We start from the raw sequence: 25,971 nt of genomic DNA on the forward strand, positions 1-25,971 counted from the left end.
AGAAAATAGTTTTGATTTTAGGTGTTAAAATATATGTAGTGTTGGAAAATTGGGAATGCCATGGAGTGTGTGGATGGTATTGAGAAAAGATACCCATTCTCTGGTCGCGTACATTAATCTCTTTCATTGTTTCGCTCGGCTGGTTGGTACAGAAGACTCGAGACTAGAACGCAGCTTTTCGAGCCAATGCGTGGATGACAAGTTGGCAATTTATTCCCTGAAACCTCTGGACCTAGAGCATACAATTCCGGGGTATATTTTAGTTTGTCAAACGTGGTAGCTGCTAATACGAAGAGGAACACGTATACAGCTGATGAATAAGCCACGATGTCCTCGAAATCGGAACGCGTGATAGTGGTCTCCTTTCGTTTCCCTCGTTATTTCGAGAGACTCGAGCGGATCGTTGCCCGTGTACTTCTGGCCAATTAAGTGTTGTCGAGATCGTTGTGCATTGGTGTCACTGTACTAGTTCCGTTTTGCCTTTCGAGTGGCTATTATTCTATAAATCAATTGCTGTTTGCTCGACTTTCGTTATCCCCTTTATTCTGGAATGTGAAATCCTTCCTCCTATTGTAGAATGCGAGCGCTGGTCTTTTACATTCTATTTTTGTTTCTTTATTTATTTTATTTTATCTCATTTTTCTTCGTTTTATAGCATGTTCTATTTTGCCCTGAACTAATACCGTACTAACATGAACGCGAGAGATATAGGAAAAAAGCGCAAAGAACACGAGTCAGAAACGAAACCGTTCCTCTTGAGAAGAAAATCCGCCGCATTATGAACAGTCGAATCACTTTAGAGCTAAAACGCACGTGATAGACGATATCTGTTTATGCGTTGGTCGCTGTTACTGGCTCGTGCGAATGCGTTCCTTGTCTTAGCGACGTGTATAGTACATTGTATCCATACTCTGTAGCTCGGATGGTTTTCTGTTGTTCCATTATGCGCAAAGGTGTCTTGTAATCCGCTTATTGAGTATCTCCTTATTTGCTTTTTCCACGTTTTATATGTGTCTTGATTATTTGTCTCCGTAACTGGCGACGTTTCTGTACTATTCTCTCTCTCTCTCTCTCTCTCTCTCTCTCTTCCTCTCTCTCTCTGTATGTGTATCTGTTTTGTGTTGTACCAGTGTTCACATGTTTTATTCAATGTCACTGATATAACGAGGAAATGGGAACTTCCCTTTATTTTTTCTTCTCCTTTTCTAAAGGGTACAAATTTATTTTTACACGTACATGTCGCTTGTTAATTGAGATGTTCTTTGTACTGCGAGATATACACATGTACAGAAACGCAAGTTATCATGATGTCGACTGCGTGATTTTGTTGTTGATATTGTAAAGCGTGTTTATTAGCGATGTTAAAAAGACATACTAGTTTCGATAAGCTTCCCGGTAGTGGGTATACTGATATAAGCAACAATATAGTAATGTCGTTATTAACATTTGAAGAGCGTAAAATCTTTGGAACAAAGGAATTATATAGCTTTTATGAACATTTATGTATGTGTTAATCAACGTGTTTGTTTTTCTAGCTTGCTGTTACAAAATCATCAAACATGTATAATGTATGATGTTCCAATCAATTATTCAAACGTTCAAAAGTAATTGGAATTTTCGTGTTCGAGTTAAGAATTTAATCTGTTCGATGTTTAATCTTATATAATAAGTACATATCATTCCAGTATTTGATTGGTTGAAAGAATTATGTGCGCACATCTTTTATAAAATTGTATTCTATCTCGATTCTTGGCATCTCAAATTTCTTTTTTACTGTGTATTTCCTATATGTGTGTAAAATATATTCCTCCCATATATGTTCAAGCTAAATACTACAAACATTATGCCCATAGCCGCATAGTTGTTTCACCTTTCAACATCAATAAGAAAAATTTCGATATTATATTACAATGAGCAAAAATAAAAAAATTTACAAGCAGTTCACCGCGAATCTTCTGCAAGTGAGCTAGTAAACTGACGAATCCGATTAGTTTTTCAAAAGAAATCAAAGTTAAAAGTAGAGCTGTGATTTACTCTGCTTTCAAATCGTTTCACATTTAATTCACATGATATCTCATTTGACCGCATCAATTTCCCTTAAAACAATCCCTACTCAACCAATCTACTTACTCATCGGTTGTACCAGCCTTGAACAGACTTCTAACAAACTTCTTGAAGAAAAAGACACGTACATATACTCTCTTTCAAGAAACACTCTCTTTCAAGAAACACTCTCTTTCACTTGACCTTATGTTTTTACTCGCGAAGCACTTGGTTAGCGTTTCGCGCTCGACGAGGACACACCAGCGACACAGCTAATTGCTTAGCCAGTTGAGACCGTGGCAGCGCATTGGGGAATATTGAAAAATGACGGGCACATTCGTTGCAGTGATGAACAACTACCAAGCGGCCGCAGCGCAGGCCGGATTTCCGCCGGCGTCGCCGCACGCGGCCGGTGGCCACGGTGGGCCACAAGGCCGATCATTTCCTGCGGCTAATTCACCGGGCCCCATCGACATGTATAGTTCAAGCGCCGCAGCCGCAGCAGCCGCCGCAGCCGCGGACTCTGCAGTCGCCAGCTACGTCCAGGCCGCAGCTAGTCCGCAGCCCCCCACGACCGCGTTCCCTGCGATCGCCGTGTCCCGTGCCCCGCTCAACTACAGTCCCGTAAGTCCATTCTACTATCCTTCTTCACTCAGACCTAGGGCCCCGTGGGATTATTCATGCTGGGTTTAGTCGCAATTATATTGGAAATTAGGATTTGAAAGGTTCTCGATGTCACGTGATATGGATTGGTTATAACAACGAAATTAGGAATATGGAAGACTTTAAGTTCATTTTGCAGTCAATAAAGGGGAGATAGAGATGGTAGAGTATCTAATAAGTAATGCAGAATTTTATAGGAATTTTATGATATACAAGAAGAGACTTAATAGTTAAATGAAGAACTGTTAGAGAAACTAAAGGAAATGTGTTACTAATTAATTAATACTAGATTGCCTTGCATCCAATATGTGTATGTATAAATATACTTTGAGGACTGCATTACTTATAGAATAATCAAATAAATTGAATAAAGTTGATTTTAGATCGTCGTGTCAATTTTAGAACGAAATTCGTGAAACTTGCGATAGTCGTCAGTGGTTGACTTATACTACTTGACACCTGGATTTGTTTATAAATAATAGTTTCTACTATCTTCGCGGGAAATATTCGTACTGTTTTTGGTTCTTTTTTTAATTAAAAAGTGCTCAGAATGTAATAATTGATAAATTTAATTGCACTTTATTTTTTATATTATCCAATAGTAATTCATCAATCCCGGGCATTTTCTGATTATATTAAATTACGAAATTTCTTATTTTATGTTCTAGATTCGATTATATTGCTTCTTGGAGGAATATCTTACATTCTATAATATTCGAAATAACAAAAAAAATTTCAGACATTAGAAGGAAATAAAAAATTGCCATTGTATATACACTGTACACTGATAGCTAGATGCCTGATATAATTGATATTCATATAAAACCTTTTCTTTGCCCGTTAAAAGCATCGGAATAGATTTTAATTAAACTTTTCGCACCGACCGAGTCGGATCGAACGAAAAAATTTTCTGGCAGCTAACTCATTCTAACAAAATTATTAAATTTATCTGTGATGTTTCTTTTATCTATTCAGTGTACTTTAGAAAAGATATTTGAATAAAATAAAAAACAAAGAAAAGCCGAGAGATTCGAGAGTACGGTACAAGTTCCTTTCCTTTTCTTTTGTTAGAATTTGCAAGTTACGTTGCTGTAGCTCCCATTACAAATCGGTTTCGATTGTTGAGCTTCTCAGATTGCCAATATTATGTTTTTGTATTTTATTTTTTCCCTTCTAATTCTTATTTCTCCTTTTTATCGTTTGGACAAAATTTTATAATTGAACGATGCAACGTTTCATGATCAAGTATCGCAATTGCACGTAGTTGAAACGATCTTTTTGCACCATCTTAAATAACGTAGAAAAATAAATAAACTCCTGTCCTTAAAACCATCATATATGAACCTCGACAAAAATGTTCTCTTCGTATTTTAGGGTCCTCTAATACCAGCGGCGTTCACTAATGGCTACCATTGAGCCTTGTTAAGACCTAATAACAGGTACGTAATCACGTTCACTTGCATTTTAAATCTTTCTATATAGGCGTTTCATGCTACGTAATATTTAATACGTAATAGATCTTCTTAATTTGAAAAAAGTAGTTGTACGGTAATGAAATCTGTATAATATTAAAATTAAATTTTTCTGAATTGTACTTAATTATTGCACAAATAGTAGATAGTTATAAGCCATTTCATCGTCTTTCTTATGAAACATTAATTCAGTTAACTACATTTAAAATATTGTAACATTTCCTGTTGTTTTTCTCGAATATAGCGCATTATCGTACGAATACGGTAACGAAATACTTTCATCTTTCTGTAGCAAACGCAAACACGTTCACCAAAAATGAATATAACAGAAACCCTAGGTTTCCTTACCGGTTCACCGTAAGTTTCCACTTAGTGTGCCACATGAAATATTCATAATATTGATTCTCCTACTGTAACGAGCATACAAATAATAGGATGCTAAATGATTAAGATACTTTCGCGATTAAGTTCTTATCTACACTATCATTTATTAATTTCAGATTAAATTTCTTAAAATACAAATCAAAGATTATATTGATCTATAATTCGTATATTACATTATATAAAGTATGATTTGCGAAAGGATCTTACTTTACATTTCATTTATCTCTATTCACTTTTAAGCACTCCAACAGTAACACGATCCGCTTGCGCTGATTTCACAAAGATCATGGCTTACGTATCGCAATCTTTCGCTAACACTACGATTTTTTTTTTTTTTTTTTCATTAGGATGGACGAGAGGGCAGAACGCAGCAAGGTCGACTGACGGTACAGTGAACGATGTAAATGCCTTGGAAAAATTCACCACGATGAACGAACTTTGGACTGAACTGGATGCGTACTATCACTACTAATATATCGGAAAATCGCGATTTAGATAGGAAGATAATAGTTTCTACTGAGAAGGAGGCCTCGACTTTGCAATCTCGATTGATCGACCGCAGCAACGGCGACGATCGAACGCAATTAACCGCGACTTTCCAACGAACGAAAAAGAAAAAAACCAAAGTTGAGGGCGAGAGGAAGACACAAGGAAGCTGACAGAAATATGAAAAAAATCTAAAAAATAAGAAGAAGGAATCGAAGGAGGAAGATGCGAAACAAAAATGCGGGAGAAATGTATAAATTTATAAATCGCGGTACACGTCCAGAAAGTTTGCGAGAAGAGCTACGTGGTAAAGAAAGATAAGACAAGCAGAAAGTAAGGGAAACACAAAGGGCAGAAGCTGCGTAAAGATAGATGTGGCCGAAACTGCGTATTAATGCCCGTTCTCCGACATTAATAAAGAATAATATAATAATAATAATAATGAATTAAATTAATATTATTAATTGCTAAATAATTAAGCGACTAAGTCTAGAATATATATAAATATTATATATATAAATATATAAATATATAAATATATATATATATATATAAATAATTGATAAATATTAGATGATAAAACGTATGGATCCTTAGCATTTAAGGCAAACGAAAAAATGGCGGAAGAATACCAACTTACATACGAATATTATTATAATTACTGGTTATTATTGTATAACGTTATGGCGACTTTTTTTTCTAATTGATTAACAAGAACAAGAAGAGGATGAAAAGCCATGCACCGTGTTAGCTCGCGCGTGTACGCGTGCGCAATATACATATATACATATATATACACATATACACATACATGTGTGTGTGTGTGTGTGTGTGTGTATGTATAAATACAAATACAAAATACAAATATAAATATAGATATAAATATGAATATAAATACAAATATATAAATATAAATATAAATAATAAAAATATAATTATTATGCGCATAACACACGTTCGCACCCGGGAAGAGAGCGTCTCTGTGTTGGGCTTTCGAGTTTTTTTAGTCGTGTAGAAGCGGAGTTAATAATAAAAAAATAAAAGAGCAAAAATACAAAAGGCGTGTAAGGAATTTTTCGAGGAGCGCGAGTCGACAACACGAAGGAGCACCCGACACGGAAGTGTGAATGGTTAGTCGGGACGGGAGAGGGGGATTTAGGATACGAGACAACGAGGACGCTAGGCAGGCCAAGAGTGCGCTTCGCCCTTTTTCTTTGTTTCTTGCGCGCGCGTGTCCGCCACTTCTCAGCGTGCTCTTTGCCGACTGAATGCCGGAATGACACTTCTCGCTCGCCCCGGCGCGGTATCGTCGAAGCACTTTTCCCTTTTCCCGGGTGTGCAACGAGGGAGAAAAGAGGACGAATAAAGCACGGAAAGAGCAAGAGGAGGGTGAGGTTGCGTACATAGACCTAGACACGCGTGTTACACGGATGACGTGTCGCTGTTTGCATTGCTTATCGTGCGATGGATAAAAGGAAAGAAGAAGAAAAGAAAGAAAGGAAAAAAAAACGCGGGGGCTGCGAAGCGAGATGGACAGATTGAAATTCGCGAGGCTCTATGTAAGTTAGACGAACAAAGAGAGAAAAAAGAAGAAATAACGAGGGAAAGAGGAAGAATAGGAGAATACGACCTGCTTTTAAGATGATGCGTGTTGATAAGAAAAGAAGATGTAGTCATCCAACGCAAAGAACGGTTTTCGATAGAGGAAGAGAATGAGAAAACATTACATATACAGGGTCGCGAAATCGAGTAAGAGAACGCTAGGTCCCAAGCGTTGTATCGCGTCGAAAGTCTGGTCTCATCCAATGCCGAAACGATGATCGTTGAATTTAATCGGCCATTGTATAGCTGTCCAATCGATTACTTGCATTAATCTCGGTACATACATGCATATTACACGTACGCGAATTATTGTATCGTTGATTTACTATAACGCATGATCCTATAAAGGAGCCTGCAAGGGAAACACAAGCAATGTTCACCGACACACATTTCACACAAGCTCACAGGAAACGTATATAAAATATCTTCTACATACACTTCTACGTACACGCTCAAACTATACATATGTTCCACACAGAGCATAAACACTCCGAACACAAATATAATATATGCTGTGACACGCGCCGGCGGCTTTTTAAAAGAATTATCCTAACACACATGCCTATATACACATACAAGAAGAAATATATATATATATACACACACACATACCCACGCTACACCAGGAAGAAGTATATGCAAACCATCAAGTTAAACGAAATAAGATGCATTAAAAGAAAAACAAAATATATATCTACACATATGCGTGTATTCAGTTATTATACCGCGCGTCCGTATATGTACAGTGCGTTAGTTGAAGGCGAGATTGCGAATCGCCAATTTGATGCGCCATTGCATAAGTAAAAGCGGAAGTGAAAGTAATGCGTGCAATAAGAATGATATTTGGACACGAAGCGAGATTGTGCGTCTCTATATAACCCGGATGCGTGTGAGAAAGAATGGGAGAGAACGTGACGATATGTGCGTGCGAGAGCGAGAGAAAAAAAGTCATTAAATCTTTAAGATTTACGAACACGGTCACCTGAAAATGTCATTTTGCGAATTAAAAGATGTTAAAAAAAGGAAGGAAATTGGAAAGTTTATGCGGACTGGCGTAAACGCAAGAAATCGTTAAATTGCGAAACGTAGCCTTACGTCACTATTACGCCTCGCGGAATGACTGAACACCAAAAAGTTCTTGCGTTCTTTCGCGCTTCGAAGTATTTCCCTAATTAGACGGACAAATGGCCCGAATGGGGATACTCCATTCAATCATTCGCAATTGGTCTAGGTTAAATGCGTGTAATATCGTTCGGGAAACAGGAAGGTGTCATTACATTCGTTTTGTTTTTTAGCGCACGTATGTTTTATAAAATTTAACCCAGCCCTCGAGGAAATTTCGATTTATGGGCTCGAAGGGCATCGCGACGCTCAAACCTCCCTGCTTCTGAAGGGAACAAATAAAAAAGTAAAAATGAAACAAAGAAACCGTCGACGTGCAAAAACTCATTCCGCGGACTGTATAATTCGGTATTTTGTTGATATCGCTGATCAAAAACTGTTTTCATACGATACTATTAATTACTATTATTGAATTTGTCAATATTGAATTATTGAATTGTGTGAGAGTCAACGAGCGATAAATTAATTATAATTATTACAAAAACAATGGATATACGTGCGACAATTCTAGATACGGTTATTATTGTATTCAATAACAGGGTAAAACAAAGAACAAAAAAAAAAAAGAAAGTTTGAAGAAGAAGGATGACTTTAAATTGGGACGCGTGTCACGTCGAACGGCGGCCATTTTGTTTTCTTGTGCGCGGGTATGCATGCGCACGATAAAAAAAAATGCTTAAAAAAGGAAAGAAAGGATGAAGAAGAACGAATGAACAAACGAGTCAATTCTTACGAACGTTAGCAATACTTCGTCATGACCACAAAGGATAAAAATGGCAAATAATGAACGAGAAAAAAAAGAGAAACTAATAATAATAATAATAATATACACGACTAATCTATATCGCGGATAAACTTACGTGAATTCTTAAGTTCGTGACGCGTACACGCGTGACGGGTGATCCTCGCTCGTTCTCAACAAAAGAAAGTGGAATATGAGAAAGCGGAACGTAAATGAGTCACCACTCCTGGATAAGAAAAACGTACTGTAAAACAAACAAGCGGTCGCGTGTATTTTCGACGCTACAAAGCCGACTTCTTGCAAGCGAAACAAAATGGTAGCTGCTTCGTTACGCCCCAGGACTAACGATAAACGCGTGCAAAAGAGGTAAAGGTATATGCATCGGGTCAAAACTGTTATTATCCAGGCAAATAATAATTCGAAATATGAGAAAAGTCAAACAGCAAAAGGAAATAAAAAAGAGATTGGTATTTTATCGGTAGAACGTACACCATGTATAGGACGATGCTGTTTTCAAACGGGTGCAAGAGACGAGTGCGCAGAAACGAGCGTTTCTTCGACGATGTTCTATTCCTGATTTTTTCGTTTCGATTCTGACAAGGTTTCTTTTTCAAGGTTGTGCAAAATTACGCGGGTTTTGTGAATGAAACGCGACATAATCAAGCGAAAAAAACAGAGAGAAACGCTCCATGCTCATAGCTTCACAGGCATCTTCTGTTGCCTTTATTCTTTCGTTACGTTCATTGGATCCGGTGGGAGAAAAATGAGTTAAGTGAGCGTTAAATAGACGCGTCGAGCGCTTCATGTATCGCGGAGCTGCGCTAATTGTTCAAATAGACGGAGAGTTGGACACTGCGGCGAGAAGAAGAGTGGAGAAAAAGAAAAGGAGAGAAATACACGAGAACATAAGCATCAGCTCAAAGAACGTAAAATATAACAAGATTCGTCGTATGTAGATTTAAGGCACGCTGACGCGCGAGATCGCAGAGGATGGGCAAAATAAGGAAATGTAGAAAGCATATACACATACAAATGAAGAAATAGAAGAAGAGAAAACAGTCATAATTAAGTGTACAAGTTGTAACTTTTCGCAGTTAAGGTGAATGGTGTGCCGAAAGAATCTTGGGTTCCTGGTCACTTATTACGTTTAACGTTTTGAACTGTATAATTAATGTTCATCGTTCATTTTGGATTTGAATAGAAGCAATTTTGTTGAAGCGTGATTAACGAAGTAATGTGATAGTTATTATTATTTTTGAGCAATGTGTAAGTATCTTAGAATTAATTTTAAACTTATTTATTTAGATTGTTTCGTCGTTCTTTTACGAACGAATCGTGAATGTTGCGGCAGGAACCTAGGCGACTTTCAACGAGAATCCTCTGGAAAAGAGAATTATATATAAATATATAAATATATATATATATATACATATTCGAAAGAGATCTACGATCAATTATTAATTAGACAAAACAAACTAAAATGCGATCAATATACAAGCGAGTTAATACAAAAAGAATGAAGAGAAAAGAAAGGAGAAGATAAAGATGTCGCGAGACATAATAGGGAAGACAAGTCATAGGAGGGGATAAAAATGAAACAAGAGGAAACAAAATATATATGTGAGTACAGTCCACGCGTTTATATTTATAAATATGAAATACATTAATATTGAAATATTACATCTATATCTACATCTAGTATATATATAAATATATATAAATATAAATATATATATATAAATATAAATATAAAAACGATTAAGAAAGACAAGAAATATATTATGACTATATATATATAAATATATATATAATAACTGATTAAGGTGGCAAGCAGACAAAATAAAAAAATATGAGGATTATGGGAGATAAACAGATATATTGAAACATTGTTTTATGCATTTGTACATATATATAGTTATTGATGTTTTAAAAGCTAATATACTATTGTACTGAACAATTTTTCGATGATCATCATTGATGATCGTGAAAGGAGACGTCGAGCGGGGGTACAACCGGGGTAGATGAGGGTAGAACGAGGATTGGGAAGACTAGACGCGGAGAAAGATGAGGGGAAAGAAGGAAAGAGAATAAAGAAAAAACGGCATAGAAATGCGAGGAGGCGAGCTCGTTGTTCGATGCAGTCCAGTCTTCTCTCGCTTTGCAATACTCTTCCGATTTTTTACACGAGGAAGTTTATTTTTCCTGGCGAATTTTTGTCGAGGGTTGAGCATGGGAAGAAAAGTGTACGGAAATGATAATGATATAGAAAATTCAGAAGACTTCGCTTGTTCATCGACCGAGCTCGATCACTCATTGCGCGATTAACACGCTCACACCGACACTTCCACATTGTACACGTATGATACACACCCATACAAATACTGACACGTATATATATATATATAAATATAAATATAAATATAAGTATAAATATAAATATAAATATAAATATACACGCGTATAAATAATAAGTAATAATAACGATAATCGAAAAATATATATTATATACATATATATATAAATAAAATACACATAGCGTGAGCTAAGGACAGGAGAAAGGAAATGGAGGTCACAATTGTAAAGAGAGTGCGAAGAAGATGTTAATCAAGTGAGTAATCGATTATTGCCATTCCGTGATTGAGCCGTGAAATTGAAATTAGAAGTACACGACTGACAAATCTTGATGCGATAGGTATGCGCGATGTGTACAATGATATGAAAATGAGTGCAATGAAATATAATAAAACACTTTATAATACTTAAGTCTTAGCGGTACTTAAGTGCAAGTAGCGATTATAAGTAATGTTTCCATTGTACATTTTATCGTTACAGAATTATCGTTATTGTAAAAATTAATTTTTACAGGAAGCATGAAAAGGCGAACAAAACTATTCTGTTTCATTTGTTTCACACGTTGAAAGGATTTTTTGTTATACTTTCGTCTTTCTTTGATTAAATCGTTTTCAACTTCGACCACCTCGCGGTAGACGGAGTTAAATGTAATTGCGAAGTCGTTCGACTGTACGATATTTCGTAGATAATACAGCAATATCGAGTAATAATTTAATGAAGATGCCACTGCGAGCAAATTCAACATAATCAAGCGTATTTAACCCGTTTGCAATTAATGGAAGTATAATATATGAAGGTGATTATACAACCATAGGGAAGATAGTATGCAGACTTGAACAAGCATCAGTTCACTAATGTTCACGTAGAGTTCAATCTATTTGCGCTTGACCCAATAGTGATAGTTGCTCGCGCATAAACGATCGTTCATCATTCTGAAATAATGTTTCACGTTCAGTCTGTATTAGTGATAACGATATAACAGTTCCATATTTGGAACAGACGAATAGAGTGGCCCAAATGATTCAAATGTTAGATTTTACGAACACTCTTTTTAATTATATCACTTTCTAATCCGTACAATTGTTCTATATGCAAATACAAACACATATACACAGACACATGCATAGATACTTTCAATCACGAGTTTTCTTACGATACAACGAGAACAATACTCTTCGAAACAATTATACACGATACAATTATCAACATAATGGAAACACGCATTATATACGTTAATTAATCTCGTCCAAACAATAAATTACACATATTAATCAATACACTAATATACTTATACCTGACAAAACAAAGGCAAACGATTAAGATAATGGAAAAGAAAAGTTTCACTTCGCCTCACGGATTCGTCGATATCGATCCTTCGATCACTTTCTACGCACCCTCTATTTCTTGACTGCTGATGTTTCCTAGAACGGCTAGTTTAGCGTACATTTCGCTGTGCGACACGAATCTGCGAATTTCTGTTTCTGATTTTCTCAAGCGAAAGCTGACAGGCGACAGATGACATACGAAGCGTTTTACCTTGTACGGAAATACGGAGGAAACGCGGACACGATGCCACGATATTTCGAAGAAAACAACCCCCGTCGCTCTGCGTGCGATGTGACTGTGGTTCGAGAGAAAGAGGGGGAGAGAGTGAGGGAGAGTTTGTGAGCCAAAAAAAAAAAAAAAAAATAACTGTGCGAAAGGGAGAAAGAAAAAGGGTGAATGAAACGAACTCACAGAAGTCCGTAGATAGATAGACAATTTTCGAAACAACGTTTTCGTGCGTACGAGAAAGATCGTTGCTGCGACCTGACACGAAAAGTTGGAGCGTTTCTCTGCTGACTGACTGCCTCTGAACTTGCTCGTAGTACCTACAGTTTCGATTTCGATTTTTAAGCCTGTTCGAGTCGCGTTTGCTAACTGGCGGACAGAGAGAAACGCTCTAAACAGGTACACGATTCGATTAGTCGAGTTTCAAGTCAGTTGTAATATAATCGATTAATAGGGATCGTGATGCCTAAATCAGTGTTCTTTTTTAAGTGGAACGTCGCAGCCAAAGACGTAGGCTAAAGGATCCTACTTAGGAATTATTTTTATTCGCGTATTACGGGAACATGCGGGCCGAAAGAGCTCGTTCGTTTATTATTATTATTATTAATATTATTTTTTTCCTTGTTTTTTTTTCTGTTGACCTATATTGTATTTTAATAACAATTAATTACTACCGTTCGATTACTATTAACAGCGTTATTATCGGATAGTATTATTCTAACGCGTCCCACTATCATTTTCTATTTGTCAGGATGCAGTAATCCGCTGTGTTATGAGTACAGTTATCATTGTCTTTGAGCCGATGATTTCGTTTACTTCAAGTTTCTACCGAGGAGAAACGCGGCTCGAAGAAATCGTCGTCCGTCTCGAATATCAATCAGAATTATTTATTCTGTTCCATGTGTCGTCTGTTCGATATGAACAAGTGCTCGCATTTTTAAAAAAAGGAAAGAAAGCTTTCTTGCAAAATCGAGAAGAAATGTCAATCTGATTCGTGTTACAATTCACTTTTAGCCAGACGTCCAGGGGATTTTTTCGAGTCGCAGATTAATGAAATGTGAACATAACCCCATACGATATATATATAATATATAATACAATATATATAATATATAATATATATTATATATTATATATAATATGTAACATATATTATTATATATAATATATATTTAATTACATATTATATATATACATAACGTCATATATATTATATATATTATATATATGCGCACGGAAAGCATACAATATTATGAATAAGTATATATAATCATGTAATTACACGTGCACACGTTCGGATGAGCAGTTATACGTAATCTGTTAATATTCTTCCTGCGTGCAGAACAAGGATATAACAGCCACGAGCTTCGATGAAGTTTTGCTAACCATCGTACAGCAAGAATACCAGTTCTTTTTTTCATTCGATAACCATTAATATCAGTATGTATCATTTTCTTTTTTTCATATAAAATTATTCTGCCGGTTTTATGCTTTAATCGTTGAGATAAGATTGAGCGATCAAACATATAATATTTGATCGATATTCAATTTTCATGTGTTCTAAAAAGCATTAGTTAGGGTGTGAAAATTTTGACGATATCGTATTGCCGTTATTAACGAAAGGATAATCTGAAGAAATATTTAAGGAACGTTCAATTTCGATGAATACACTTTTCCATGGGCCAACCGAATCGATTATAGAGCGAGTATTTTCAATGTTGCTAAATTTTGTAATATTACTTGATCGCACTGACTCGCATTAGTTTCTAACACAATTGTACTATCTATACTCTGTACTATAGTGACATTTTTCATTTGTTTTATTATGTCATTGTTCCAGTTTTACCGCAAACGATTGGTACCTGTTTGTGCAACTCGTAAAATAAAATACGATAAAGGCCATTATATAACTTTCCGTTCCTCTCGCTCCTCGGATCGATTCTCTTACCCATCGCAACGAGTGTGTTCAAATCAGTCAAGCAAAAGTTGTTATACTTTAGATGCTCGTTCTTAGAACGATCATACGAATCGATAGATAACGCGACAATTATCTTCGAAATTGTGAATATTCGAGATCTCCGTAGCAGTTGTAGGCGGAAAAGTAAATATTTCGTTCAAGTTAGCTTCGAAGCATATATATTTATTGCTTGTTTTTCAATTTACATATCGTGTTGATCTATATGATCTAAAAATTGTTTCGTGCTTTAACGCTGTATCATGACTGCGATCATCAATTTTCGAAGAGTTGCTAAATTCTTCCCTCCTTTTTCGCTTCTTTTGGCTGCCATCGATCGATCATTTCACGATAACTATATTTTCATGCCATAAATTGTGTCATTATTTCTTTCATTAATTTTCTTCGCGGATACAGAACAACCACGTAAACGTTCTCGAACACACACCGGCACACGAGCACAATAAATTCATTCGTCTCTTCCGTAAGATAAAAAAGAAGAAGATATTCAAATAAACAAAAAAGAACAAGTCTGAGAAACAATTTTTCATCGATTTTTTTCAATCAAAATGTTAAATAAAAGAACTGCATCGTGATCGTTGTGTGCATGTGTGAGAAGTGAAAAAGAGTCCACGAATTTCAACACACTCGCTTTGATCCCGTTCATCGTTGTCCTTAGTTTTGTGATATTGTATTTTTGTTGTCGCGTGAAACAACCGAGGAATACCGAGTGTTTTCTGTGTACACGGCATGTTATGAATTACAGGGAGAGTCTTAGAGTCTCGTCATTCACATTGTCGAATTAAGGAACCATCTAAGTAATTTCTGTTTAAAACACGTAGTAAGAGAACGGAGCGAAGATTTTTAAAAATATTTTTTACGACGCCTCGTGAGAAATACAAAGCAAAGGCAGATTGATGAATAGCATGAAAGAACGAAACGGAAGCTCGGCGGTATGGTACAGCTTGCAATGAGAAAATTCGCAATATAACAAGCAATAAATAAATCACTTTTAATTCCATGTATATTAAACAATTATGTGGATGCTTAATGAGATTTATTGAATTTAAACAAGCATAAAGAAAAAAGAAAAAAAAAAATAATAAAGCCAAAAACTAAGACGAAATACTGATTTTACATATTCTTACTAATCGTAAACGATTACAATACGTATAGCGACATACTAAATTATACGATTATGTATCGATTAAAAAGAACAGATTAAAAGAAAATGGTAAATAAATAATTATTAAACTAAAAAGCAAAAAAAAAAAAAACAGTACGATTGCGGGCGGGAATCGCCACAAAGACGGCAATGTCTAATCTATATAAGTACGTAAAAAGTTTCAATTTTACACTACCGATAATAATGACATAACGGTAAGGTTCTATATAAGATATAATGATGATTTATAATAATTATAACATTGTACAGAATATTTATGAAAGGCGCGCTACTGGCGAAAGAGCCGCGCGTTTCTTTGTGTGTTCGTAGTTCGCGAACGCAAAAAAAAAAGAAAAAATAAAAGAAACGAAGGAGGAATAGAGATAAACGGTGAATAAAAGTGAAACAATACGAGCAAACAAATGAGATACGTTTATCTTTTCTTGTAATCAATAAAAATTGTTCGAATTAAGCGTGGCTTAAAGTCGTCAGTAAATTTTCAGGCATCCATAATAAATGTGAAGGAACAACGCGCGACTCTCTATCCAAAAGCGGCTAGACTATAATGGATGTTTTGTAAGATAAAGCAAAACGATTACGGATTATATTGAGATCGCGTTCAGAGAAATGTATAATCAATTACGTATTCGGGATAGCTCGAATTTACTCGACGACGCCTTTCTCAATGGAGGAATAAAAAAAATGTAAGAAAAGAGATAAAAAAAAATTTAAAAAAATGAAGAAGTACGAAAATTGCGGCTCTTTTCTACCGCGAATATATTCGAGCATAGCGACATGGTGTGCTGTCAAAAGGTGAAAATTATGGTCCTTAAAATTTAAGCGGAAAAGAGTAACAAGACGCAAAAAAATAAAAAATAAAAAAACAAAAGCGAAATAAAATAGAGAACAAAAGATAGAAAGTGAGAGAATTTATCCGCCGTAGATGTGTGGCGTAAGAAAGGGCCGATAATCTAATTCATTGTGTATGTATACAGACAGAAAATAAATATAATATTGCGATTATAAATATTAAACTAATAAAGAATAACAATATTGTACCCCTCTGTACATATAAATATATATTATAATACGATGATTATTACTATATGATTTATTATAAATATATATACATAAATATAAATATATCTCATGAATTCACATTATTATGTTTATTATTGTTTACTTATTATTATTACAATTATTATCATTGCGATGATAACGAGAAGGATGATGATGATTATTATTATTATTATTATGATAATATTATTAATATTTAAGAAAAGGTTCACAACGTGCCGTGTGTATGTGGGAATAAAATATATAATATAATGGACATTGTTCAATTCAATCCAATGTCTTGTCGTTTTTCTCTTTCCTTGTTTTTAGTCTCATATCATGTCCTTATCACTTTAGATAATCTTCCTTATTTCTAAATTCTATAAAGATATTTATTCTTGAATATTAGTTAAAAAATTTAATATATTAAATTCATCAATTATAAGTTTATTGTGCTTCTTTGCCTAATTAAATTAAAAAAAAATAATTCTTGAGCGATATATAACAATAATACCGTTATTTTATTATTAAATTTTATGATAAAAGGCTTATTTTCAATAAAATAATACAAGTAATAATGTACATACGTATATACATATATCCTTTCGCGCCATATAATTTGGATTCTAATTGAATACGGAACTATCGATAAGTCGACCAGAAAATATGGCGCCAGCCATGATAAATTTCGTTATCAGTGACTGAAGTGATGTGTCAAACGTGACATGAGTTTTCTTTCAAATTCCGTATGATAGTTTAATTAATACCGTTGTACATTATCTAGAACGAAATGGGTATTTTCTTCTCAAAGAAAAAGCCACCGAGTCGTGTGACCGAACAGGACAAGGCCATTTTAGTACGTTGTTTCATACATTTTCTAACCTCAACCATTTTTACTTCAGATACATATTAACCGATTTCTAACATTTTTACAGCAACTGAAACAGACTAGGGATAAAATTAAGCAATATCAACGAAGAATTGAGCAAAGTCTCGAAAAAGAACGGTTACTCGCAAAAAAACTTATACAAAATAAACAAAAAGAGTAGGTATTAAATTCTTGTCTATTGTAATTTTAAAATATCCTTAACACATTTGTTAAACATGTTTTAAAATCTTTTCAGACGTGCTTTACTTCTTCTACGGAAGAAGAAATTCCAAGAACAAATATTATCGAAGACTGATGGTCAGCTAGAGAACCTTGAGCATATGGTACATGATTTAGAATTTGCACAAATAGAATTGAAGGTTGTAAATGGCCTAAAAGTGGGTAATAATGCATTGAAGAAACTACATGATTTATTATCCATTGATGAAATTGAAAAAGTTATGGACGAAACTAAGGAAGGCATTGAAAAACAAAAGGAGATTAATGAAATATTGTCTGGAGAACTTACAGAGAATGATGAGAGTGAAGTTGAAGCAGAGCTTAATGCTTTGTTAGCGGCAGAAATTGAAGAAAAGGCACCAGAAATACCAGAGGATGTAACATTACCAGAAGTACCAGAGGATATAACATTACCAGAAGTACCAGAGGAATTACCAGAAAAGAAGATAGGTAAATACATTGTATAATATATAAATAAATACCAATACTGTAATATACAAATAATTAGTATCATGTTAGATTTATTCTTTTATTAGAAAAAAGCATTTAATCCATTCATTTACGTTCTTTTTATTTTGCAGAGCGTACGAAAAACAGAACAAAAGAAACTATTGCTCTGGAAGCATGAACAGGTGATAAATATCATTAGTAAAGTTTTTATTCTATTGGCACTTTGCGCAGGGGTCTCTGTATATATGTACAGTACATTATATGTAAGGCTCAGCGTGAATAATTCTCATCCAAAGGGTGTAATTGAAAGAATGGAAGTTACGTTTTATTAACAAAGTCGTTTAAGTGCTAAAAACTGTTATTATAAAATGCGTATACATATATGGTTTTGATGCTGTGAATACATAATCCAGGCAAATGTACATTACTCTTTCATATATTACATATACCATGTAAGTTTCACAATATTTATATTTGTACTACCTTACATGTACAAGTATCTTTTTATCTTATTATTGGCCTTTCTTATGTGTAGTTATATAAAAATATGCAGAAGTTTAAAATCTTTTAATAAATGTGATCTTATTTACAACATGTTTCAGTAGATCTTGTTCTGCAATAAATTATACAAATTTATAAACATGATTCAACAAAAAAATTGTACATAAATCATAAAACCTTTCTTCAAAATGGAGATTATTCTGGATTAAAACGGAATGAAGTATATTAGGTATCTTCAACGTTTCACCCTTCTAAATATTGTTTTCGAATAGGAAAACACTTATATAATGCAGTTATTGATGCAGTAATGCTCGTTATTGATATCAATCCTATTATTGCGTTTACCATACATGTCTTGAAATCTATATCTTTTCGTTACTCTTCTTTTTTTGCTTGTTTATTTTCATGGAAAATATTTATATAATATATAATGATAATCATATATAATAGGATGATAATAATCATTTATCTCTTATTAATCTAGAACATATAAATTTTTCTAGCAATATAAAATTGCACAGTCATATGAATAGGTTACATGTGATCAAACAGCTTAAATTATTCAGGAACTGATAAGATAAACCAACCATCGAGACGTTCACAAATAGCTAGTATCTTCAGAATATTTTACGCTTATTCTATATGCCCTTAGCTCCAGTTACAACGCAGATAAAAATATATTCACTTCTATTAATAATATGAATAAAATTAAATATTTCGTTTCCATTTATCTGAATTGAGGAAGTATAGTGCGATACTTGGTACCATTGTGCTACGCGCCATAACGTAATATAATTTGACCTTTTTTTTTTTTTTTTGAAGAGGAGGGGAAGATGCAATTGCGCATACCGGGTGTCGCTACGCGCCCCAGGGTTATGTGGGGCTCGGCAAGATGTTAACGCCTCTATCCACTAAAAACCCCTCCTTATTCTCTCCTTCATCGGTACTTAGTAACCAACCCGGCACTACCGCACGGCATTAAAATTATTTGATCTGTACTTCACTTTAATTTGCATAATTAGACAAAACTTCAGTTATCGAGCAGGTCACCTATGTGACTCCTATAAAAACTTTTTGTTTTATTAATGTTCCTTTTTCGAAGTTAACAATGCGATATTTTTAAATTTAATAAACCAGACACTTAGTCATTTCGACGTCGTTCCAAATACTAATGAAGTTATAGAAATAAGATAAATCATTGGAAAGTCACTTTATCCCATACAGGTATCATATACTTATATTCATAAGTTTGCAAATAGGACGGGATGATTTGTAGTTCTTTAATGATTATCTGTCTCTACTGATTTGCAAATATATAGCAGATATGTAGAACTTTTATTTTTAATTTTAATGTCTATTTATGTCCATGACTAATGTTTTAATATGCGAAATATCTTGCATCATGAGATTATTTGTAACAATTAGAAAAACGAATTTAGTTTGTTATTTAGATTTTAACTTATTTATTCCCCACGTGTTTTTTTACATGTAGTGAAATAAACATTTGTTTTTACTGTGTCCGACTGCAACATTGATGCTTTCGAAGTTTCCACAATTCTATAATCCGAGATAACACGACTTTCCTAATATATTCTTCCCAAATTAATTTGCCGCTTTTCATTGTCAATGTACGTTACATTCTAACGCGAAGTAAGCTGAATTATTCAATGGAACCAAATGTCAGCTGTTCATTTTCCATATTTACTTATGTAATTTCGCAGTGTCATAACTTTCCAACTTTCCGCGCTCGATGAAAACTACATATACGTAACATATCGTAACATTATACTCAACATACAATAGTACATCCAAAACGTCAAAAAAGAGTTATCCACATAGAACTGTCTTCACTAAATAATATATCTTTTGTTTTGTATAGATAATATATCTTTTAAGTTTGATATTTTTTCTAATCTAATACTTTAAATTATTTTCTGGTCTTTAAGTATAGTTCCAAAATCGAGCCACGAATCCATCGTTTATTTTACCGGTGACCATCTACGTTTTCATAATATTTGCATTTCGTGTCTTGTACCGAACAACGTCAACGTCCAACGACTTTGTTAGATTCAACGAAGCTTGTTTGTGCAGCAGAAAACGTCGTTTGAATAGACGATGTCTGATGTATTTAACTTGGTCTGTCGAATCCAGATAAGACCAGCTTACGGCGCCAATAACAACGTTCGAATTGTTTTAACAAATCTCATGGCGCCTACGAAATCGTTTCGTAGTCACTAAACGATTAACACAATTTCAATGGTCAAGGACAGAATCCTAACAGTCTATCGATCAAGTAATAATTACTAATAATCAATTATCGTTGATTAATCGTGTTGCTCATCCAGAATATTCGCGCCTAACGATTGCGGTATCAATTATGACGCTAATTGTCCTCGAAAATTGTCTCTCTTTATGGTTACTTGCAACTCAATAGAATTCTTATCGAGGGAGCTTTAAACGACCGTATTAAACGACCAACGACGTAATTTGCACTGTATACTTTTTTTCATTAAATGTTCCATTTTTCAAAATATTACATTTGTCGAAGGAATGATGTAAATTTATTCCTTATTTACACGACAGATTAATTGTATAAAATTCATTATACTGTTTTTAGCTGCTTTCCATCATTATACCTTGATAACAAAGAAAACAAATTGAAAAAATATTAAATGAAGGAAATGAAGAGAGGACGAGAGTTAAATGTTAAATCGCGTCGAAAGACTATCATAAAAATTCAAAATTAATTGCATAAGCAGATATTTCATGTTAAATATATTCCATTTGGACAGAGTCTATGATGCAAGATCGTAAACTTTACGCGAATTCGCGAAATCGTTGGGAAACTGGCTCGTTCGCTGAACGCCGGTAAGACCAGGAAACGACGAATAAAACGGCGATCACTTGAACAACTGTTTTTGGAAAATCTGTCAAATTATTGACAATACGCGTACAGGCTGTGCAATTCTAGTAGTAAATTACAGGAAGTATCACAGCCTCCTGATATTTAAAATGACGCCTGTATGGATCAACGATTCCCTATTTAAAACCAGATGACCTTCGCGAAATGAGAGAGACGAAGAGAAAGGAAGAACGGTTGAGGAACGGGATCCGCTGACTAACCTCCGGCCATGAAGCCTTCGTTTTATTTCTTTTTCTTTTCCCCGAGTCCGAACATATCATTCTCCTTATCTGCGAGTGTGTCGTAGATCCGGGAATTTCAGCAAGTTCAATGATTTATGATCGATTAATAGACGAATTAAGTGACGTCAATTATTGTATGATATGACACAAGGATATTATCTTAGAACATGATTCTCTTTTTATCGTGAATTATGTTACTTGGAATGCAGAATTACCCATCTTTAACTTTAACCCTGTTATATCATTTGGTTCATTTTATATACAGTCACGTCTTTTTATTGTCCAAAAAATTGTTCCGCTCAAGAAGGATACGAATGAATTACTATGTGTTATTCTCCATTTCAATTTTTTATTAAATATATCTTTTAAATGTTAAAAGTCTCTTTACTTACAGAAACGAGAGAAAAGTTGGAAAATAAGAATTCAAGAATAGTAGTAGGGTAAACTTTATCTGAATTTTTAGGTTCGAACATAATTGGTAAAAAGCGGAGAATCACGATTTATCATAAGATATGTAAGTTTCAGGCTATTTTTCTTTTGATTTATTATTATTTTTGAATTTACTTATTGATTACAAGATATGTAAGATTCAGGCGATTTACCTTTTCTCTCGGTCCATAGGAAGCCCTACATTCGATATTTTTTACCAATTGACTGTTACCTCTCTTGCCACAGTGCAATATCTAGAATGTCTGTCCCAATGATTTCATCATCCAAAAATTCATCGTCCAAGAATACTTGCGAATGTCAATCTTGCTACTTAGCATCGATTCTCTTCCATTAGCAACAGCGTTACTGTACCAAACAGTACAAGGTATAATTTTGCGGAAAACAAGTTAGACGCAATTTCGACGAGCATTTCGTCTAGATAACAAGAAGTTTTACCACGTAATTTACTACTTTAAATATAGCATCCACTGATTCTTTATTTGTCAGGAGGCAAACAAAGTTATTTCCTTGACTCAGGTAGATATGTAAATTACGATCAACAACGAAATAAGTCGATGTTTGTTTATTCTCTGTCTTTTATCAAACAAGCATCGTTATAATAAATATATAAAATAAATTTACTATTTCTGAGATTATCTCAATTAATTCAAATATAGAAAATATTGCGACGGTACAAACTTGTTATGCATCGGATTTTACTCTATCTACATAAGTTTAATGAACGATTTCATCTCACGATAAACGACTTCCTTGGGTGGTAAGGATTTTCTACAAGAATGATTGCATAGAGTATTTCGCAGACTCTTGCAGAGAGAGAGAGAAAGAGAGAGAGAGAGAGAGAGAAATATATCTTATCATATTGGGAATAATACAGATAAAACATTGAGACGACAGTTTATCTGCGACGTATATATGTATATATACGTGACATCTTACAGGTAACGTTTCCAGGCTACGTCTCGAGTCTTGAACTTAATGTTTTCATCAAAGCCTGACCTCCTTTAAATACCTCTTATCTTATAATTACACATCTTGCTATCGAAAAGTTGAAGTTCTGGAAATTAACAGGCTGTTTCGTAAGGTGTCACATATTTAACGTCTTAAATTTTTTATTATTCGTCTAAAGAAAACAATTTTACAGCTTCTCCATTTCCATTTTCTAATCCTTTGAAGCCTGAGGATTCAAGTTAATTTTTATTATTTTCTATTGTATTAAACTATTGAAATTGTGTTTAAGATAAATATTTCCTAATTCTATTGAAGTTTTCATCGAGAGCTTGTACTGCGTTATTTTCAAATAAACGTGCCGATACGTAAAATACAGCCTTCCACTTCACCTCTCTCTCTCTCTCTCTCTCTCTCTCTCTCTCTCTCTCTCTCTCTCTCGCCATCTACATACTGCTTTTCCTTTGCGATTTTAACTCCAAACAGAAACAACGAATCGTTTTGTAATAACAGTAACAACGCACCAATCAGCTTAAATTACCCGCTGCATCGATTTGCATACATTGATTCAACTTCGTCAGTGTTCCTCCGCTGAATTTACATTGAATCGCTCCTAAACCTATCCCCTTGATTTCAAGTGCAAGATACCTCTCTTATACAATATGTAACAGTACCACGTGCAAATATTCCTCGTCGAAGGTTGCGGAAGTGCGATGAGATAAATAAAAGTTTTAGTTTATTTGAACAACATGATATATGGGATTTTTGCATAACAATGGAATCTGGCTTTATAACGTTATCTCGAATTATTGGAAGACTTTGTTCACTATTCAAGAGAGTTAATAATTTTTACGCACGGAATAAAACGCAAAGGATAGGTTTCAAATATATATTGATTAATGATAAACTAATAATCTGGGGGATACCAGACGGTTCTCATCTGGATAACCTTCTTGTTTCATCGATTCTATGTTAAACGATTGATGAAGTTTCGTTGACGGTAATTTTCTGGAAATTTATGTCTCATGAAATCTTGCAATAAAATTTATGCCATAGTATAGGTAAACAGATAGATACTTTATATATATATATATACTATATGGTGAATTACTTATGTATTTACTAATACTTAGCTTCGTCCTTGAACATTTAAAATCAAGTTATAAAATATTCTTTATACATCGACGAAAGAGATATCTAAATATTCTGTTTGGAATAATCAAGAAAATGAAACCTAAGATATCGTCTTAAATGGGTGTAGTAGATTATACCTTAATGATCATGGCGTACATAATTTTCTTTTTAAAAAGAGATTACATTGATGAGGTGTTTTATAAAAATAGTTTTGAAATAGAAATGGGTATTAAATGATACGATTGAAAGGGTTTAATAAACAATTTCACCGAAGACGGTTCCAAAGAGAAAGTCCCGTTTTACAGTGCTATCTAAAGGAGTGGTCGTCGAGGAGAGCCATTATTAAACCAAGTGAAAAAAAGGAGGTAAAAGATATCAGTCGAGGGGAAAATGCTTTAATTGGGCAGAAGAACAATAGCATAAGGCGTTGTACCGACGGGACAAAGTGAGTCATGCCTACATACAAGGTGAGACAACTGAATTCTTAATATTATAGAAATTAACTTTATATATTCCCTCATCATCTTTTTACTAGCAAAAACCATTTCCAAAATTTTCGTTACTACACGCATTTAATTGATATTGGTAATTAATTAAAAACAATCTTCTGTTTTGAAAAAACTGTTTCAACGTCCGCAATAAGATAGTCAGATTTTACAATGTGCGTGTAAATGATGAATTCATATTGCCCAAGAACGTCGTACTTTATTTAAAACATTGGAAACGATATTTTCACAGGTGGTAAAATGCTGATAAATATCGTCCGTTGTACATATTTAAATTATAATTTTTCAAGAACCCCGTATTAATATTACCACTTAAATAGTACATTGAACTTTCTTAACCTGTGGTAGTAGTTTCAACAGTACTACAGTATAACAGTAGTATGGTACAAACGGCGACAATTATGGCCTTGTTTGCCTCTTAAAGACGCGAATTTTAATGACACACGCGACATCGCGTTTATTACGCGTTTCTAATAATACCTAAACAATCTTTTGCGACATTAATGAGTTAAAAAATTCATTGCATTAAGTTACAGAGTTGGGTGACTCATTGTACACCTGGGAGTGTATGAAGAACACCGGTGAGATTTTACAAATAGAACGAGACACGAAACGTTCGTCTCGTCTTGAGAACGTTAATTGTACCGTTGCGCTGCTTGGAACGAGGCTGGGAGACGCGTCCACGATGCTGAACAACTGAACGAAGCATTTCCCGATCTCACGCCGTTTTAGATATGTACATTTCGTTCTTTATCAGTTCATATTTTTCCTTCCTTTTTTCCGTATTTCTATTCTCGTCGCACGAGGAACACTCGGCATCTTTCGTCTCAATTAAATGGCACGAATCAATTGAGAAGCTGTAGTAGATGATAAATTGAAATTAATGTCTGTGTTCTTGAATCATGCTTTGACGCTATTCCGATATTGCACAGAAACAAAAAAAAATATACCGGAGTAACCGTGAAGTCAATTCTTTATCTTCACAACTTTGTTTGCAGCTCTAGATAATGTTTCCAGCTCTGGTGCCATTCGCCAGATAGTACTGGTTAAAAATTATTGCCAATAAAATTTTAGATGATTCATACCTGCAAATATTTGTATGCGATGCATACAATGTTTGAAAAGGTAGAAAAATATGTAA

The 25,971-nt window shown here is 34.3% G+C and overlaps 2 protein-coding genes across 10 annotated transcripts in view; both read left to right on the forward strand.

Annotated features, from left to right (window-relative positions):
* Positions 1-15,648, forward strand: part of Rbp6 (RNA-binding protein 6) — a 765,794-nt gene extending 750,146 nt beyond the window's left edge. For all 9 annotated transcript variants that reach the window (XM_072007202.1, XM_072007200.1, XM_072007204.1 and 6 more), the window contains 3 exons: positions 2,390-2,667; positions 4,081-4,145; positions 4,910-15,648. In XM_072007202.1, the coding sequence (XP_071863303.1) occupies positions 2,390-2,667; positions 4,081-4,122 (320 nt within the window). In that variant the 3' untranslated portion in view covers positions 4,123-4,145; positions 4,910-15,648. The remainder of the gene's footprint in view (positions 1-2,389; positions 2,668-4,080; positions 4,146-4,909) is intronic.
* A 1,591-nt stretch (positions 15,649-17,239) lies between these two features.
* Positions 17,240-18,698, forward strand: Vps20 (vacuolar protein sorting 20). Its single transcript, XM_072006570.1, has 4 exons — positions 17,240-17,448; positions 17,528-17,637; positions 17,717-18,150; positions 18,282-18,698. Exons 1-4 carry the CDS (start codon positions 17,383-17,385, stop codon positions 18,326-18,328), a joined length of 657 nt encoding a protein of 218 aa, XP_071862671.1. The 5' UTR covers positions 17,240-17,382; the 3' UTR covers positions 18,329-18,698.
* Positions 18,699-25,971: the final 7,273 nt, after the last annotated feature.

The sequence above is a fragment of the Bombus fervidus genome, chromosome 7 (assembly GCF_041682495.2).
Source record: "Bombus fervidus isolate BK054 chromosome 7, iyBomFerv1, whole genome shotgun sequence".
NCBI lineage: Eukaryota > Metazoa > Arthropoda > Insecta > Hymenoptera > Apidae > Bombus > Bombus fervidus.

Coding starts and splice junctions, on each gene's coding strand:
- Vps20 (XM_072006570.1), top strand. CDS start 17,383: ATGGGTATTTTCTTCTCAAAGAAAAAGCCACCGAGTCGTGTGACCGAA. Junction 17,449..17,527: donor AACAGGACAAGGCCATTTTA/GTACGTTGTTTC, acceptor ACATTTTTACAG/CAACTGAAACAGACTAGGGA. Junction 17,638..17,716: donor ATACAAAATAAACAAAAAGA/GTAGGTATTAAA, acceptor AAATCTTTTCAG/ACGTGCTTTACTTCTTCTAC.